Here is a 17618-nt window from a genome sequence, read left to right on the forward strand (position 1 = left end):
TTCCAGAGACAAATGATAGATGCAAAACGGATACTACAGGTGCGGGAGGTTCCCCTAAGGCTAGAAACTGGCAACTCTTCGCATGGCAGGCAATCATCGATCCTCTTCAAAATTAGGAGTTATGTATGGAGAGCTTGGGCATGCCTGTGAGGAAGTGTGATGACCTGTGAATTTCAACACCCACCCCCTGATTTTCCCCAGGGTGGACAACTGTGCTTAGGTCATAGTTGAACTCAAAGATGTGGCCATTAAAGTCTTTCACATTTGGAAATGATTATCACCAAATTGGTATTGGTCCTAACTGCAGTATTTGTGCAATTTTGAAGTTGAAAATAATACATCTCTGATAGATAAAATAATAATAATAATAATTAATAATATTATTATTATTATTATTATTTATTTATTATTATTATTATTATTAATAATAATAATATTTTTTTTTTGTTCTTTTGACTTCAAGACGGCGCCGCGAGAGTGGCTGCCTTTCCAGCAGCTCCTCTATTTTGTTTTTCTACTTTCATTCATTTCATCACTTTGCTGCTGTGAAATGTAGATTTCTCCACTGCGAGACGAATAAAGGCAAATCCAATAATAATAATAATAATAATAATAATAATAATGATGATAAGGGCGGCCCGGTAGTCGAGTGGTTAGCACACCGGCTTCACAGTGCAGAGGTCGCCGGTTCGCGTCCCGGTCCGGCCTCCCTGTGTGGAGTTTGCATGTTCTCCCCGGACCCGCGTGGGTTTTCTCCGGGTCCCCCGGTTTCCTCCCACACTCCAAAAACATGCATGGCAGGCAGATTGACCACTCCAAATTGTCCCTAGATGTGAGTGTGAAAGTGACTGTTGTATGTATTTGTGTGCCCTACGATTGGCTGGCAACCAATTCAGGGTGTCCCCCGCCTCGTACCCGAAGACTGCTGAGATAGGCTCCAGCAACCCCCGCAACCCTAATGAGGAATAAGCGGTACGGAAGATGAGATGAGATAATAATGATAATAATAATAGTCATAATACTAATAATAATATAATTACAATAATACATTGCCTTCTTCATGAACAATTTCGGACCAATTTAATCGTTTTCCAGTGAAGCCTATCAAGTCACTAACCCAGGCGGTACTGAAAGAATCTGACAGTTCCTTCTGATACACAAAAACGAGACCTCCTTGGTGTACAAAGATATTCCATCAACCCCAAAAAAAAAAAAAACCCTCATTAGCCGAGAGCCTCTGCTCATGACTGTCAACTCGGGGAGGACCCCGGAGAGTCTTATTAATTTGGGAGAAGCCACTGGAAGGTAGCTTCTTCGATGCCATCATAACCTGAAGTCCAGCACTCTGTAACAAGTCTCTCTCAGTATTTTGCGTCACAACAGTCACCCTCTTCCAGTCAAGGGTGTCACTCGCCTAAACAGCATGAAGAATAAGAGATGTGAACCCCGGACTGATATCTACCAATTGCCATCAGCCAGATGTCTCGGGCAATGTGACCTCTGGGGAGCGGTGACACATGAATTTAATAACTCCCAATTCCAAAGTATTAACATTGCTAAATTTATATATGTTTAACTTTAAAGACCGTAAATACATTGGGCAACATTAAATGTCATCTAAATCCATCAATTTCCTGATGCCCAATTTTCAATCTCTGTGGAGATTGGATTTTTTTTTTTCCGGATGTAGGTGTAGGGTAGGGTCTCTAAGGTGGTACCTCCAACCTTTCCAAAAGGTCAGTGGTAAACACTGATTCAAATAATGCAACTGTAAAATAATTTTCTCTTCTGTCCTCTCCATTGAGTCTTCCACTTGTCTTAATCTATGCCAACAGAAGCACCATAAATCTCATGTGAACAACGTGCTGTTCAGATCATGGGGGCTATTGCTCTTCCGAATGCGACCACATATTGATTCCACAATATCAGACGCAATAAATAAAAGAAGTGAAAAGATCAAATGTCCAGGTGAGACAGCTCTGCTCATTCAATGAGATACTGCTTTGTATTCAACAACAACAAGAATCCATCCATTTGTTGCTTTTGACCTTTGTGCCCAATGACAGCATTTCCATGTTTTGCCCTTGTTCAAAACTGTCTGCAAGCAAACCTAGAGTAATTTTCCACCATGTCTCTTTGTTTGAAAACCAATGTTTACAGATCATCCAAACAAAGCAGGTAAAATGGCAAGGCACGTCACAACATCTCTCTAGGGATGCATAATTAACATGTGCTGGGTAAAGCCGCATGGGCACAAGGGCATGTTTTTAATGATCGCCATTTAGACTGTTATGTATCATCTGGCATCCATTACTGGTGGCAGCTTTATAACGACAGAGATTAAACTCCCAAAGTAATTCCAGGTGGCCAGTCAGAGCACAACTGCAATACTCTAAGAGCTCAGTGTTTAAACTGTTAGTTTTTTTAATGCTGAACATTTGTGATACAATAGAGTGCAGACATTTCAACGCAATGTTAGTGTTAGAAATATTTTTCCAACACAGATGACATGCACTTGTCTTATCAGTAGGTAGGAATCTCACCTTTCGTTACAAAACGTAGGTCAGCTAATAAAAACACTCAATATAAAGTGCATACAGTGGTGACATGATAGACGACTGGTGAGGAAATCATAATACAGAGGTGTGTGGTTAATGTTAAGCTATATGTTTTCCCCGTGTCTTTTCTACGGGTACTCCGGACTCTGCATGGTAGCCTAGTGAAAAACTTTAAATTGCTCCTAGGTTGTGATTATGAACATGGATGGTTGTTTGTCCATTAGTGCCTTGCAATTGTCTAGCAATGGGTTCAGGGTGTCCCCCGCCTACTGCCCAAAGAGAGCTAGGATAGTCTCCAGAAGCGTATTAAAAAAATGGATGGATGTGATTCAAACAAATACAGAGTATATTGACAGGTGTTACTTCAAGCACAGTACTGCTGTTTCTTAACATCTGAGATCTGTGCTACAAATGAGTTATTTTTAGTTAATCAGTGAGTGTTTGTCATCACGGAAATGCTTTCTTCCGAAGAAGAATCTCATGAGAAGCCAAAATGTTAGCTTATTCCTTGCTCGATATCATTGAGTTATTCCTGAAGGGCACATCTTTCATGTCTTGAATCTTTAGCTGAATAAATCAATAGAATTAGCAGCTTGTTGCCAACAGTTTCTTTAACTTTGAAGTAACTATATCTTCAAAACATGCTGAATGAAGGATCTGAGGGTAAGAGAGTGAACAGGAGAAACAACCGTGATTGATAGTGAGAGCTGCTATAGTACTCATAAAGGTTTGTGGTCAGAGCAGTCAGACCAAAATTTGTCAGACAATAAACCGTAAACCTGTTGTCATGATATTTATTTTTGTGTTGAAATCAGAATCAGAATCAGAATCATCTTTATTGCCAAGTATGTAGAACACACAAGGAATTTGTTTCCGGTAGAACACGCTGCACTAGTATCGTCGTCAAAAAAAAATGCTAAGTGGCACTATACAGTTCCATTTTGGCTACTGTTGAAAAAAACGAGGCGTTCCAAGATGGCGCCGCGGATGGCAGCCTCGGTCACACGCTCCCTAGTATTGTTCCTGTTCCTGTTTTGAAAAGCTCCTTATTGAGTGTTTCTGGCTCCATTTGTGTCCGAACAAACAACGGTATGCAAATAAAACCATGATGAATCAACCCGCAGACGACACTTTCGAAGTTCATAAATCTCCACAGCCGTAAAAAAAAATGCTGCACTCAATAAACCCATCACACTGTGCCTTGACATTTACACCGAATGAATGAATCTGCTGCCACTGCTAATGTTACTGACAGCTGTCTTTGTTTGTGCAGACTGAGTGAGGCAGGTGCAAACGCAAAATGTGGATTTTTCTTGTTTTTTTGATTTGTTTGCCGGTGTGTGGTGGTGATCTTGTGAAAATATTAATTAACAAGCATTGAGAGATTGACAGATTTTGATTAAAAAATAAATCCCCTTTTATAAATTGGTCTACCAGTTGGAGCACTAAAGAAAAATGTCAACCATTTAATTAGTTTGAGGTGAGTCAATAAATGGACGAATGATAACATTTAAAAATAGCAAATCAAAATTATCTGAACATGGATTTGGCATGTTCTACTTTTTAGGTATACAAGTACATCCGTTTACAATATTGTTAAGTATGAATATTTTAATTGCAATCCAACGAGGAGGTATCACGTTTCCATTATGTTTATTCATATCGCCTACTGTTCCAATATTATGAGTAATTTCCCAAGTGAATATAGTCACATTAACCCTAACAATGTGACTTTTCGCCTTGTACATCATTTATGCCAGACAAAGGTGACACGCCCACACTCTATAAATCACAATACAATCTGAAAGAATGAACTGATAACATTCTCGTTATTTTGAAGTGTCCTTTAGGAAAGACCCCTTGAAGACTACTGCAAGCTCTTACTCTCATTGAAGTCACTCTGTGAAAACAACACTGGCAGTTCACAAGAGTCTTATTAACTGTCCAATGAAAAAAAACATATGTTTGACTGGTGCTAACTGCTCAGGGACTGTACCAATGCAGTCTTCCTCAAGAAGCTCCTCTGTCACATGCTCCCACTGAGGACTGCAGATTGTCAGCAGTCATACAAGTGCCAATGCTTATATGCAATAATACGTTTGCATAAAATCCCCCAAACCTCCACCCCCTTCCCCATTTCAGATCATATTATAGAAATTCACTTTCTCTGGTGGCATAACAATAAAAGAAAGATGCGTGCCAGATATACATAGATGCATAGTACACGGAAATTTGGAGGCACCTGAGGGCACATTGTGATACTTCTGTGGCCACACCAAAAAGTTACCCCCCCCCCCCCCCCACACACACACACACACACAAAAAAAACACCGGCTACTAGGCTATACAAATTCACATCTGCACCTGGACCTTCCAACTTCATCAGTGCCATTGCTTGTCTCTGATGTGGTACATCCAAACGGTCTACTTTCAGACTAATTTGTCAATGGGTATCAAACCACATCATTTGCTTTGTATCTATAGATTTATCTATGTATCCCAATTTTCAAAACTAAAACCAGTTAGGTTTTCAGAGTGCATCAGCCTCCTCCGGATCACTGCAAGCCCCTTTCATACTGACAAAACTGAACGTTTGAAAAATACGTAGAATAGATTACCTGAACAAATGTGCAGAAATGCCAAAAGCCAGCAAATCCCAGTGAAACAAGCAGGCATCCTTCAAAAAGAGCAGCAGCCGGAGTATTCCAGACTTTGAAGGCGTAATGCGGTGCAGTTAGTTCATCGAAATCCCAACTTCTCTTTCCCAGTTACTGTCAGGCTAGTTCGAGCTGTATGAAATAACCCGATAAGAGCCACTTCTAGCGGAGAGATGCCCGCTTTAAAGTTCGGATGAATTCTCGATATAGTCTCCCACTCGAGATAAAATGGGTTTTCTCCACTAACTCCTCACCTCCGAAAGGCGACAGAAACTTTTGATTGCATCCATCGCTTCAGTCCGGGCGTCATTTCGCTGACTGGGGGCGATGAGCGAATGCAGCCGTTGTTGCGACCACGTTTTTTTTTTCACCGTGAAGCCCACGCTAGACTGCTGCCAAAGTGGAAGTGGCGTTGGTTGGATGAGGTGGTGTGCGTCTGCGTCGCTCGACCGCACACGGGGAGAGGTGGGCTCATGGTTGCGCTCTGATTTAACTTTTGGCCACCTCAGAATTACGATCTCCTTTGATACCACTTCAATGATAATTCATACATGATGACAAAAGGCGCGTCTTAGGACGATTATAGAGCCATTTTGTTTCTGTATCCATAATGAAGGAGTTAAAATGATGCATACCAGCGTAATGCAGGGAATTTTTCAAACAGACACAGAAGATAGTACTATACTGCAACGTCCACTTTGTAATATAAAAATCTGAGAAACTCATCATATAGCAGTGGTGTCTTATTTTGTTTCCAGAGCTTGATTTCAAATCAACCAATGCGTACCATCGAAGGTTATTCTGTATGAGCGGGGAAAATGGGTGAACATAATGAGCCAGTCTGCAGCAGCTATGTGTTTCTCAAGATGACCAAAAATCGATTCAGGTTCTCACCCCCTGACCCTTCAGCGTGCCATTGGGGAAATTAGAAATGATTGAAATTGCGTTGGAGTTGCAATGCTGCTGAACATTTGACACATGTTGACGAAAACCGTTGTACCGGCTTGAAAGAATACAAAAAAAGATACATTTAAATGAAGGAAGTTATTTCCAATAAAACTCTAGTTACATGTATTTAGAGCCATTGTTCAGCAAGCACTCTTTTTTTGTAGAAATGTAAGCACTCCCCCTAGAGGATGAAGAGACTCGGTGACGACAGGATGTGTTTCATCATACTCCAGTTGTCTGGATGATTCTCATATGGCATTTTGAATTATTATTTTGGGTTAAATAAATGAGAGGGGAAGGGGCTATGTATTTCTTGAATGTTCAAGAGACACAGATTTTCTTGCAAATCAATACTAGTAGATGATATATATATAACATTTGCCATTGGTTATCTTTATTGATTAAAAGGTGGATAATACCCTCTCTAACCCCTTTTCATATACAGTATCTTATGAGTGGTGCATGTGTATTTAATTCTCCAATTGATTTAATTCCACTGTTGTTGAATTCAGTTATAAAATGATATTGCACACAAAATACCATCTTTTAGCAATCACTCAATTTCTCTGCTGCTTTGCAATGTCAATGATTAGTGAATTTGAGTGTTCAAGTTAACAGGTGTTATAATTCGGATTCATCTGTACATTAACATTGTCAATGACAAGCCGTAGCATTTTTCAGCCAACATTTGTGCTTATTTAAATTCTGAGTACCACTCTCTTCTGCACTATGAGATTGATCGATATCCAGAAATAATCCGAACATTAACAGTCAAATGTATTCTTACACTGTTCCATTTTGCCTTTTCTTCCGGTGCAGTATCTGTTCTTCATTGTGTGCTGTAATGACCTCTCACTACAATAAGGAGATAATCATGTCTTTCTTGCATGTTTACAACGAAGAAATGCAACAGCTCTGTAATTTGTGAAATTCGACGACAGTGACAAGAAAACATCCACCGTCTCACACATAATGGCAGTATGTCATTTTTGTAACCACGTCGCCTCAACAACAGGTGTCCCAGCAAAATGAAGGCCTGGCAAATTTTGACAACTATTCACACCATTGTTCACCTTTCAAAGCAGTGAAATATTTTCCATGAACAGATGGTGAAAATATTGTGACACAAAGATGTGCCTGTCTTCATGGCAACACAAAACAAGAAATGCCAAAGGTTTTTGAGCAGATGGTGCCATCGACTGAGACCTATTTTCACTTCAAAGTAAATATCAAGATGACAAACTGGGTGATGGAATTTCCTGTTCTATCAATATTGTTCTGCAAAAAATAGGGCCCATGAGTGCAGATTTTCATGTTGAATCCAGAGCACAAGCACAAACACCACTTTGCACGTATTATTCCTTTGCACGTATTGTTCGTCATAGTAGTCGTAGTAGTTGTCGTTGTTGTATTGTTATTACTATTATATGATGATGCTTGTCATTATTTATACAATTATTATTATTTTTAGTAGTAGTAGTAGTAGTGGTGGTGTTATCACTATTTTTAGTAGTAGTAGTGGTCATAGTAGTCGTAGTAGTAATAGTCAGAGAAGTATTACTACTATTGTAGCCCCTTGGTCAATTTTTGTTACACTATGATGATGATGAGTATTATTATTTTATTCTCATTAGTAGTAGTAGTGTTATTCATATATTATTAGTAGTAGTAATAGTAGTCGTAGTAGTCGTAAAAGTATTGTTATTACTATTATTATGATGCTTATTATTAGTAATAGTAATATTAGTGGTAGTTGTAGTAGTAGTACTAGTAGTAGTCGTAGTAGTATTGTTATTACTATTATTGTTAGTAGTAGTATTAGTAGTAGTCATAGGAGTATTGTTATTACTGTTATGATGATGATGATGATGATGATCATCAAATATCATGTGACAGTTCTTTGGCTTGCTCGGTTTCCTTCCCTCATTTATATGTGTGCCTATCTGTCACTGCACATCACTGCGGTTGCTCAGGGTTATACAAAACGCTGAAGAAAATGAGAGGGAACCTTCACATTCCTCACCCAATTCACAGCAGGGGACAAGGGGGGGGGGGGCGATCTGATGCAATAGCTGCTTCTCTTCTCTCTCTCTGTCTCCCACTAAATGAGCAGCATGGTAGCGAGTATTATTCCGCTCTTTAAAGAATGAAGATCCTTTCAAGTTCTCAGTCTCACTGTCATGCGTTTTTTTTCTGGCTGGGGCATAAAGACTCGCATTTTTTGAAAGAAAAAAAATGTTTTTCATCTCGCGAGAAGAAAAAAAAAGAGATCCAAGCGATTTCATCAACCATGAAAACTAGCCAGTGCACACTTCAGTTTCTATGCTGTTTTTTTAAGTGATACTTGCATGCCTGTTCATGGCGCTCCATTGTTTCACTTTTTTTTTTCATCATATTACACATTACTTTGTAGCAGAATGACGAAATAGTGCATCTGTCTCCCAGACGAGAGGTATGAGGTTCAAATCTCATCTTGGACTCACTCATGTGGAGTTTGCATGTTCTCTCATGCTTTCTTGTGTTTATTCCGGGGTACCTACACCATTTTCTGAAAATATGGATGTCAGGGTGAGGGAGCACTTAAAATCATCTATAGCTGTGTGTGAGATTGTGTATGGTCGTTTATACATGCCCTGCGATTGGTTAGTGACCGGCCCATGATGTGTTGACTATGTCAGCAAAGACTAAAATTGCTTTGTTTTTTCACTGGGTTACTAGTAAGATCATTGCAACAGCTGACAACATAATAGAAAGCATGCAAACGTGACTCATTGTGAGAGTGGAGCCCAAGTGGATGGTAGTGAATACAATGACATGACACCATTGCCACATGATTACTTTTGCGCAAGCCATCCTGACATTTTTTTGGGAAAAAAACGGTAATTACACCTTCCTAATGTCTTAGACATTTGTATTTTTCTGGTGTTTGAGTTTGAATTCTTGTAAACTACAACATATATTTTGACAGGGTCACTTAATCCGAAGAATATGATTAAAAACGGACATGTTTTGTGGAAGGAACCATTGTTGTGCAAACGCTTTTCTTTTGGCACAATGGGAGGGCCATTGTTGCCTTCCACCACAACACTGTATGTGTCCAGCTGTTGAACTCTTCTTAAAGGACAACCTACGTCACTTTTTTGTTTCTTAACTGACATCAGAAAAACGTTTTATAGCATTTAAAATACCCAAAACACGCAGTATGATATTTTTATTCAAATGCAAAACAACAATAAAAGGACTTAAAGTGTCCAAAATCTGCAAAAAAATTGAGCTGCCAATTGGGCATTTTGAGAAAGTCCCGCCCCCAGTTCGTGACGTCACGCCAAGACGTCTTGCATTGCTGGAGAATCAAAACAATGGCTTCAGATTCAGAGAATATGCTTTCTTGTTACACATCCAGTTATGAATATGATTCAAATAGTTCTGAAGAGGAAAGCATGCATGTTTGAAATCGATTAAAGACGGTTTTCTGTGTCGTTTTAATGGCTCACGACTGACGTGTAGTGTCACAGAAAATGCATAAGATGGCGGCAGAGCTTCGTGTAAGGAATGAATCAACCCATTTCCACAGGCTGATAAATTCGTTCCATGGAGCTTGGACGCCCTCTTCTGGCGGCTTTTGGGTGCAAGTTTTCAGACCAAACAAGTACAGCAAAATACATTGACGTGATGGAAGGACTGCTACAATGTGTCTTTTTTTTTTCGGTCAGGGGCGTTCCTTTAGTGACGTCACGTACGGACTCGTCAGTTGTCCTTTAAAGGACAACCGACGTCTCCAGACAAGTTGTGCCCATAATTTGTAAAATCGCTTCAAATGACTTCTACTGAGCGTATTTTACAAAGATACCACCGCATATACATAGCTGTATTTTACGTTTTAAGACTCAGGCTGAATATTCCGGAAGTCTTGTTTTTGAGTTGGTGACGAGTCCTCACCCTACGTCACTGAAGGAACGACCCTGACTGAGAAAGGACATACCTTGCATCACCTCAATGCATTTTGCGGGACTGTGTTTGGTCTGAAAACTTCGTGTTGATGGCGAAATTAGAAGGAAAACACATAAATAACGCGATGGTGAATCGTGTGTTGCATCAAGACTTCTACAGTGTATTTGACATCCGCTGCCAAAACCTCCCAGGAGACAATTTTCACGGAGCTTTGTCGCCATCTTCTGCCTTTTTTGGGTACTGTGAGTACTAAAGAGGTTGTCAGTACATTTCTCTACAGATATATCAAAACGACCGGAATCAATTCTTTAATCGATTGCAAACATGTATGCTTTCCTCTTCAGAATTATTTGAATCATATTCATAACTGGATGAGTAACAAGAAAGCATCTTTTCCGAATCTGAAGCCATTGTTTTGATTCTTGAGCAAGGCAAGACGTCTTAGCATGACTCCACGAACAAGGGTTATTATTACTCGTGTTGATTTGTTTAGATAGCACCTGAGTGACATGGAAAGAGCATAAAGACATATCAAAAAATAATTAAAAATCAATAGCATGATGATCATGTGTCATAATATGGATGATGTGGAATTTTGCTACATATACACTCAAATGTAGGCAATACACGAGTTTGTACTATAATGTACCTTTGTACCCATAGCTGCTGTCTTGGTCCGCTGTATGTTGCAATTCGGGGTTTTGGGTGATTGCATCACGGTTTCTTCTGTATTTATCTGTTTGGAAGACAAAAGTCAGGAAATAAATCACTTTGTCACCGTCCTTCGCAGTGTGAAGTGCATATATGCAACAAAAAATGGGTTTGCATTAGAAGTAGAGTAGATATTAACTGATCAATAATATTATGAGAAAAATGACTGAAAATGTGATGCAATGCAGTACACTTTGTAGAATAGACTGTCTAAAACGACCTTGTGAAGATAACCTCAGCAATGTTATGATGCTCAATTTTATTTTACGGGGCTTGATTAATCTTTGCAACCACAAGAGGTCAATATAGCTGCATGGACAAACCGCTGTTCTGCTGATGGGGAGGGGGGCGGCGGAGAGTGAACTCTCCCTCATCTGAAATGTAAAAAAATGCAGCATTTCAATTCGATATTTCATCAGTTATTTAATTTAACTGACATATGTGTAGGCAAGTACTGTAATGTCCGATACAAGAACTGTTTTGAGTATTCTATGGACATTGGCAAACGTTGAATAAATACCGATCTGAATGTATCGTTCCAAATGTATAATTCACACACGGATTTTGTAAGATTGTTTGATGCAACTCTTGTCCTAGATAGAATTTCAATGTGCATGTTTAGGCAAGTTGAAGTTGTTGATGCTCGGCTGAAGTAATTTCATGTTTGCCGAATTGTTCAAAATGCCATTTTGAATTGACTTAATTCATACATGTACCTTGTTTGCATATGATTAAAATGTTCTCAATAGATTTCACTTTTCCTGTGCAACTGAAAATCCGGTTTTCAGTTCAATTCAGACTTATTTTCAGAGGAAAATGAAAGGAAGAGAGAATTTATTTAAATTAATGTTTAAATGTCTCCAACTTGAAAGTTAAACAAATATGTTGAATGAACAATTTAATGATGCGTGAACACATGCAGATTTTTTCGAACCTGACAAAAAATCCACGGCATGGCCACGCTCCACTCGCTCGACACCAAGCAGACTGATGAGAATGAATGTGGTGGGAAGAGCCAGCATGGTTCCTGGCTGTGCCTTTAATTGGTACTTAATGAACCTGCAAACAAACACATTTGAATAAATTATGAGCAAAATACATGTTGCAGACCTCATTTCACTTAGGATAGTCTGGTCACATGAAGCTAACTCTTCACACCAGCCATCTTGCTGCCATGCACCATGCAAAGCCATCCTCTTTGAGAAAGAGGGGTGGGCTTTCTTCTAAATCCAGCCCAGCATGTCATCAAACTGTGATTCTTTCTGTTTGAGTCTGATCACGTCCTTGTAAAGTGAAGAAATGCAAATTGAGACAGTTTCACTCCTACCTGCGGTATCTTTCCTTGTCCCCCACCCAAGCATATCATAAATCTGCTCACTCAACTATACTCTGTACATTTTTATGTCTTATTATATATAAATACCACATGGAGTATAATAATCATCCCAGTGAATATTAAATTAAACAAGTCCCTTTTTTCACTGTTTTCCATCCTGCAATATGCTGTTCAATTGCTGAGTTCAGTAAATGGTAAATTCATTAAATTGTCTATTTTTGAGAACAATATTTAGCCAGCCAGATATTTCTAAATGATTTAAATACTTTATTTTTCCCCATTAAAACTGTAAATTTTCCAGGCACACTGAAATGTACATAAGATCAGTGAGAAGAGAACTGGACAGCTATACAGGCTGCGGAGATAATAAGTCAGTTCTTCTGATCAGCCATCTGCGCTCCAGAAAGCTTCGCAACTCATCCCGTCTGTCTGATAGACAGCCAGATTCCCGCGATGTCTTGGCGCCCGCCGCCTACCATCATCATGTGCCACTTTAATTGTTCTGCAAAATGAACATCCACAGCCAGGACTACAAATACGCCAAAACACTTGAGCAAAAAAAGTCTCTACCGGTTGACGAGTGAGACCCATAACTGTTTTGGAGATGGAAGCAATGACACAAAATAGCTGGAGGCAATGTTATTAGTTTAGGTGTAAATGTGTTGCATAGATCAAAAGCAAGTGTCACTTGCAAATGTGCTATAGTCCGGATCCGGTTAATGAGATTGTGTGGAAACTTGTCAACAAATGTAGCAGCAAGGCATATCTGCATCCTCGACACATCAATAAAGAATCTCATAAAGATGCTTTGAGGCAGAGATAATAATATACAAGGGCTGTACCATATTCAATCTGAATGTTATTAATATTTAGCGGTTCTGTCGCCAAAATCTGCATATGATATTTGACTGAGGGATATTACATTTTGCAGACTAGTGAAAATTGAATGTGATCGTAACATCTTTGCACCATTTGGTCAATAAAACATGCATCTTATTTGCAACACACCCAGGAGTATGTCAGAATTGGTGGAAACAAATTGAAAATACTGAGTGCGAAAAGGAAACTAACCTCTCGGTGTGTTGGTGTGAAAACACAATGCTATATTGTTTTGACAGCATTTTCAAAGCCAAAAAAGGGGAGATAACCACAATGTAATCTCGTACGGTACTGTATTTGCAAATTTTGGCTGCAAGTCCTTTCCCTTCATGTCCATCAAACAATTGGACACCTTATCACCTCCAGTGCCTCGCAAATCTCTGATATAACTTATTACGTATTTTATGCAGGTGTACCGAATGAAGTGGCCAGCCAGTATCGCTCATTCACACCGAGCACGCATCAGAGGCTCTCCACTGAAAGATATAACAAAATATCTGTTAGACTCATCTTCTGGCGCATTGAACCGAGGGCACAGCCTTCTGATCAAAGGTGACGGGAGAGCTGATTTCCTTCCTCCCGCCGACTGCTGGGGAATAATCACAGCTCACCATCTAACATATTGTCAATAAGAAAGAGCAGGCGCTTCCCTTGTACCACGGCAGACAGATCACAATACTCCAGCATCCACCAGAGCGTGACCAGAATCCGCTTTCAGGTGCGTCTCAACCTCTGCTCCAACTGTGCGACACCCCATAGCCAAACCTCGACTCAACTTGCTTTTGAGCAGATAAAAACATGCATGATAATATAGCCCATACAAAATGATAAAGGTTGTTTATAGAAGTACCGGCATATATGACATTTGCAGGACTCCACCATTCATATCATTCCTCTCCGTTATGAAACTAAAACAATATTTTTTTATAGATAATAGTGATGCAAAAAAAACTAATATACTGTTATTATTTCTAAACCATTTCCAAAACGGATGCAACCAATACCCTGTACAATTTGATGGAGTAAAAATAAACAACTGAAAATATTAGTTGCACACCCACTTATCTTTCGTCAACGGATGCTATAGCGGCGTGTCTACTTTCAACATTTAGCTTGTAGCAGACGTGCACATTTCACCATGACGTCCTTGATCCACTGGTGAAAAGGAGGCTATGATCCTCTCCTCTTTCATCTAGAACTGCTTCATACAACAAATAGGCTGCAGAAAATGCTTAATATTGAATGACTGTGTCTTTGTGAAGTCATATTTTTTTTTCTTTTTCTTTTGACTTCAAGGTGGCGTCACGACAATGGCTGTCTCTCCAGCATCACCTGTATTTTGTTTTTCTACTTCCTTTCCTTTCCGCTTTGTTCCATAACGTTGCTGCTGTGGAATGTAAATGTATCCATTGTGAGACTAATAAAGGTTTATCCAATCCAACGTTAAAAAAAATATCAATTTCTATTGTCATTATGTCTAAAAATGTTTTGAAAGTCACGAGATGATAATGTCTATGGTGGTTGTGTCTGTAGGTACTGCTTGAGTACTGGATTGCAGCTCGTGCATATTACGGAAGTGTGATTTATTGGCGAACCAAGTTGCAGGAGGCGGTGTGAGAAAGGAAAGCCTTGTTTTGTTGAGACATATTCAAATATTTGACATGAACAAATGTCGCCTGAATGTGCCAGGCCTGTTGGCAATGAAGTGTCAGAAAAATATACAGTACTCTATATCTAAAACAAGCATTAAACCCATGGTATTTTGTAATCAGTGGAGGAGTAGTGAAGGGTGGTGACAGATACATGTTTTCATCACTGCCATTAAATATATTGGGGAACTATCAGAACAAGACAAATGGTGTTTAAACTATGAAATGCTCCATCTGGAGGTTTCTCAATGCTCATAGTGACAAGTCACAGTCAGTGGAGTAGCCATTGTGGAGGAGGGGATCCAGGCTGAAGGGTAAGGGATGATCGGGCCACAAGGGCCACTGACCTTTGGTCCCAGAAGATGTATGACCCAATATGTCAGCAGCAGATCCTAGTATGTACATCCATCTATCTATCCATTTTCAAATCTGTTTATCCTCACCAGGGTTGTGGGCATGCTGGAACCTATCCCGGCTGTCTTCTGGCAGTAGGCTGGGTACACCCTGAACTGGTTGCCAGCCATCCGCAGGGCACACATCAGTGAACAACCATTTGCTTTCAAAATCACACTTTGGGACAATTTAGACCGTTCAATTATCCAACCGTGCATGTTTTTGGAATGTGCGAGGAATCCAGAGCACCAATGAAAAACCCACACAGGCACGCGGGGAACATACAAACTCCACTCAGGAGCCAGAATCAAACCCTGATATTCTGCACTGTGAGGCGGACATGCTAACCAGTCACCCACCATGCCGTTGATCTTAATACAAATATATCTTATATGCAGTAAGATTAATCTGAAGCTTTGGGGACTAGATACTTAAAGCAAGTAGACAGAAATTGAGTCATAAATTCATCATACACTTTTCGCATAGGCTATCTGTAATTGGCATGTTCAAATTAACTGGATAATTTTACAGTTGAGGGTTTCTGAGTCAACAGTTGTGTTGACCATATGCGAGTGTGTGCGTGGCTATGTGTTTGGTGAGAGCTGTAGAATGTGTCTGGCTTAGACTGAGTGCAATTCCAACACATCCAAAAGCCTAATTCCTTTTAGGTTTTCAAGATCACTAAAGGATTTCCCACATCAGAAGTTGAAGAAAACTACTGAGTAAAAAAGCTAAGATACAGGGAGGTTGAAGAAATGTCAAGATATTTCTTTTTTAAAGCATTAGACCATTCAAGGTTTCACATCAAATTGGTTCATTTTTACCTTAAATCAGCACTCATGCTTTGAATGATTCCATAATGATGTAACGAAAAAAATCTAACTTGAAATTTCCTCGACAAAAATATCAATACAGTATGCGTTTTAGGCATATTTAAACATCATGTTATTTTGGAGACATGCATCTAACTTGAAATCATTCATACCATTATGCATCAAATGATTCTGAATTTACAGGCGAAGACTTGTCCATATTCCTAAAAGAGCCAACTCCATAAACTATACAACTTACCCTCCCAAGGGATTCCTCCAATATTACAGCTCCATTTAGTGGTCCAACAAAATCTGTAAGTGAGCTTCTTTCAGGCATTCAGGCATTTAACAATGAGAGTTGAAGGAGGAAAAAGAAGGTGCAATGTGGACCCGCAGGAAGAAGAGCAACAAAATCATAAGGAGCTGCCCATACTGAAAGAAAATCCTTAATAATCCATCGGTGATCCAAGAGGCACTATCAGATGGGGTGCATACAAATTGCAAACCTACCTCTGCAGCAACCTCGGTCCATTTTTTCCTCAGGGTCCTAAGGCTGCACAATTGCAGAGCAGCTTGCACATTCTGTTGCACTTTCGAAACATGATAGCTTCTGTTGCAGGTTTAACAATTTTGAATAGAACATAGTGTTTAAAAAAATCATCATAAATTAATCAGATAGCATTTCTCACATCCTTATTTTCTCTTTTTTATTTTATCAATTACTATGGAGAAGATTGGTATTTATCCTCAGATAAATATCTTGTATGTGGATTTTTTCCCCTGGTTTCCTGCAGACACTGTTTTAGTATGGAAAGCCACCACTGCACAGACTGCAGAAATGTATCCCCCTGCGTCCTGCAGCAAAACAAGCTTGCCTCAATCTCTTTCACCAAATGAAACCGAATTAATTGTTTTCATACTTGTTAATAAACATTTGCCCTGGAAAAAAACACTCACAGACACCGAGGTTATGCTATAGAGAGACAATATATGTAAAGAGCCAATGCTTTTATTTATTTCCTGAGCTACAGACAGGTTGATTTGACTACAAATTATAAGAATCATATTTTTCCATTTTTGCTTTTGCTATCTCTGTGATAAAGTGAGCTTTCTACCTTGTTTTTTGTGCATGCTTCTCCTTCCCATTGTATTAAATTGATTCAATCACTTGATAATTAATTCAGGTATTTTCTTATCTTATTGATTTGATGGAGGAAAGTGTGGCCAGAAAAATATAAATGCATCCTCTGCTGGGTAATGATGTGTGCAACAAAAGAGAAGGATTGATCTGAAAATGCAGTTCGATTTAACCTTACACACACGCGCGCACACACACACGCACACACACACACACACACACACACACACACACACACACACACACACACACACACACACACACACACACACACACACACACACACACACACACACACACACACACACACACACACACAACCATAGGTGATGGGCTGAAATAAGGGAAGTGCTGTCTGACTTCCCTGTAAAGATGTTTTAGGTACATCTTTTTTTTTCATACAAGGTTGAGAACCATTCAATTATTTAAAGGACAACTAACGTCACTTTTTTGTTTCCTAACTGATATCAGAAAAACGTTTTATAGCATCTAAAATACCCAAAACGTATGATATTTTTATTCAAATGCAAAACACAAATTAAAATGACTTAAAGTGTCCAAAATCTGCAAAAAAATAGAGCTGCGA

At 39.3% G+C, this 17618-nt stretch overlaps 1 protein-coding gene across 2 annotated transcripts in view; it reads right to left on the reverse strand.

The window, feature by feature from the left end:
• The window catches only part of LOC148886296 (roundabout homolog 1-like), a 74694-nt gene extending 58414 nt beyond the window's left edge, over positions 1-16280 (reverse strand). The window contains exons 1-3 of one of the 2 annotated variants that reach the window (XM_089016893.1): positions 16154-16280; positions 11760-11884; positions 10764-10850 (exon numbers count right to left, since the gene is read on the reverse strand). In XM_089016893.1, the coding sequence (XP_088873019.1) occupies positions 10764-10850; positions 11760-11847 (175 nt within the window). In that variant the 5' untranslated portion in view covers positions 11848-11884; positions 16154-16280. Of the gene's footprint in view, positions 1-5176; positions 5622-10763; positions 10851-11759; positions 11885-16153 lie in introns of those variants that run through there. The other variant, XM_089016894.1, reaches the window with a different exon arrangement.
• Between the last annotated feature and the right edge of the window lie 1338 nt (positions 16281-17618).

The sequence above is a fragment of the Hippocampus bargibanti genome, linkage group LG16 (assembly GCF_051943395.1).
Source record: "Hippocampus bargibanti isolate YZ-2025 linkage group LG16, ASM5194339v1, whole genome shotgun sequence".
Lineage (NCBI taxonomy): Eukaryota > Metazoa > Chordata > Actinopteri > Syngnathiformes > Syngnathidae > Hippocampus > Hippocampus bargibanti.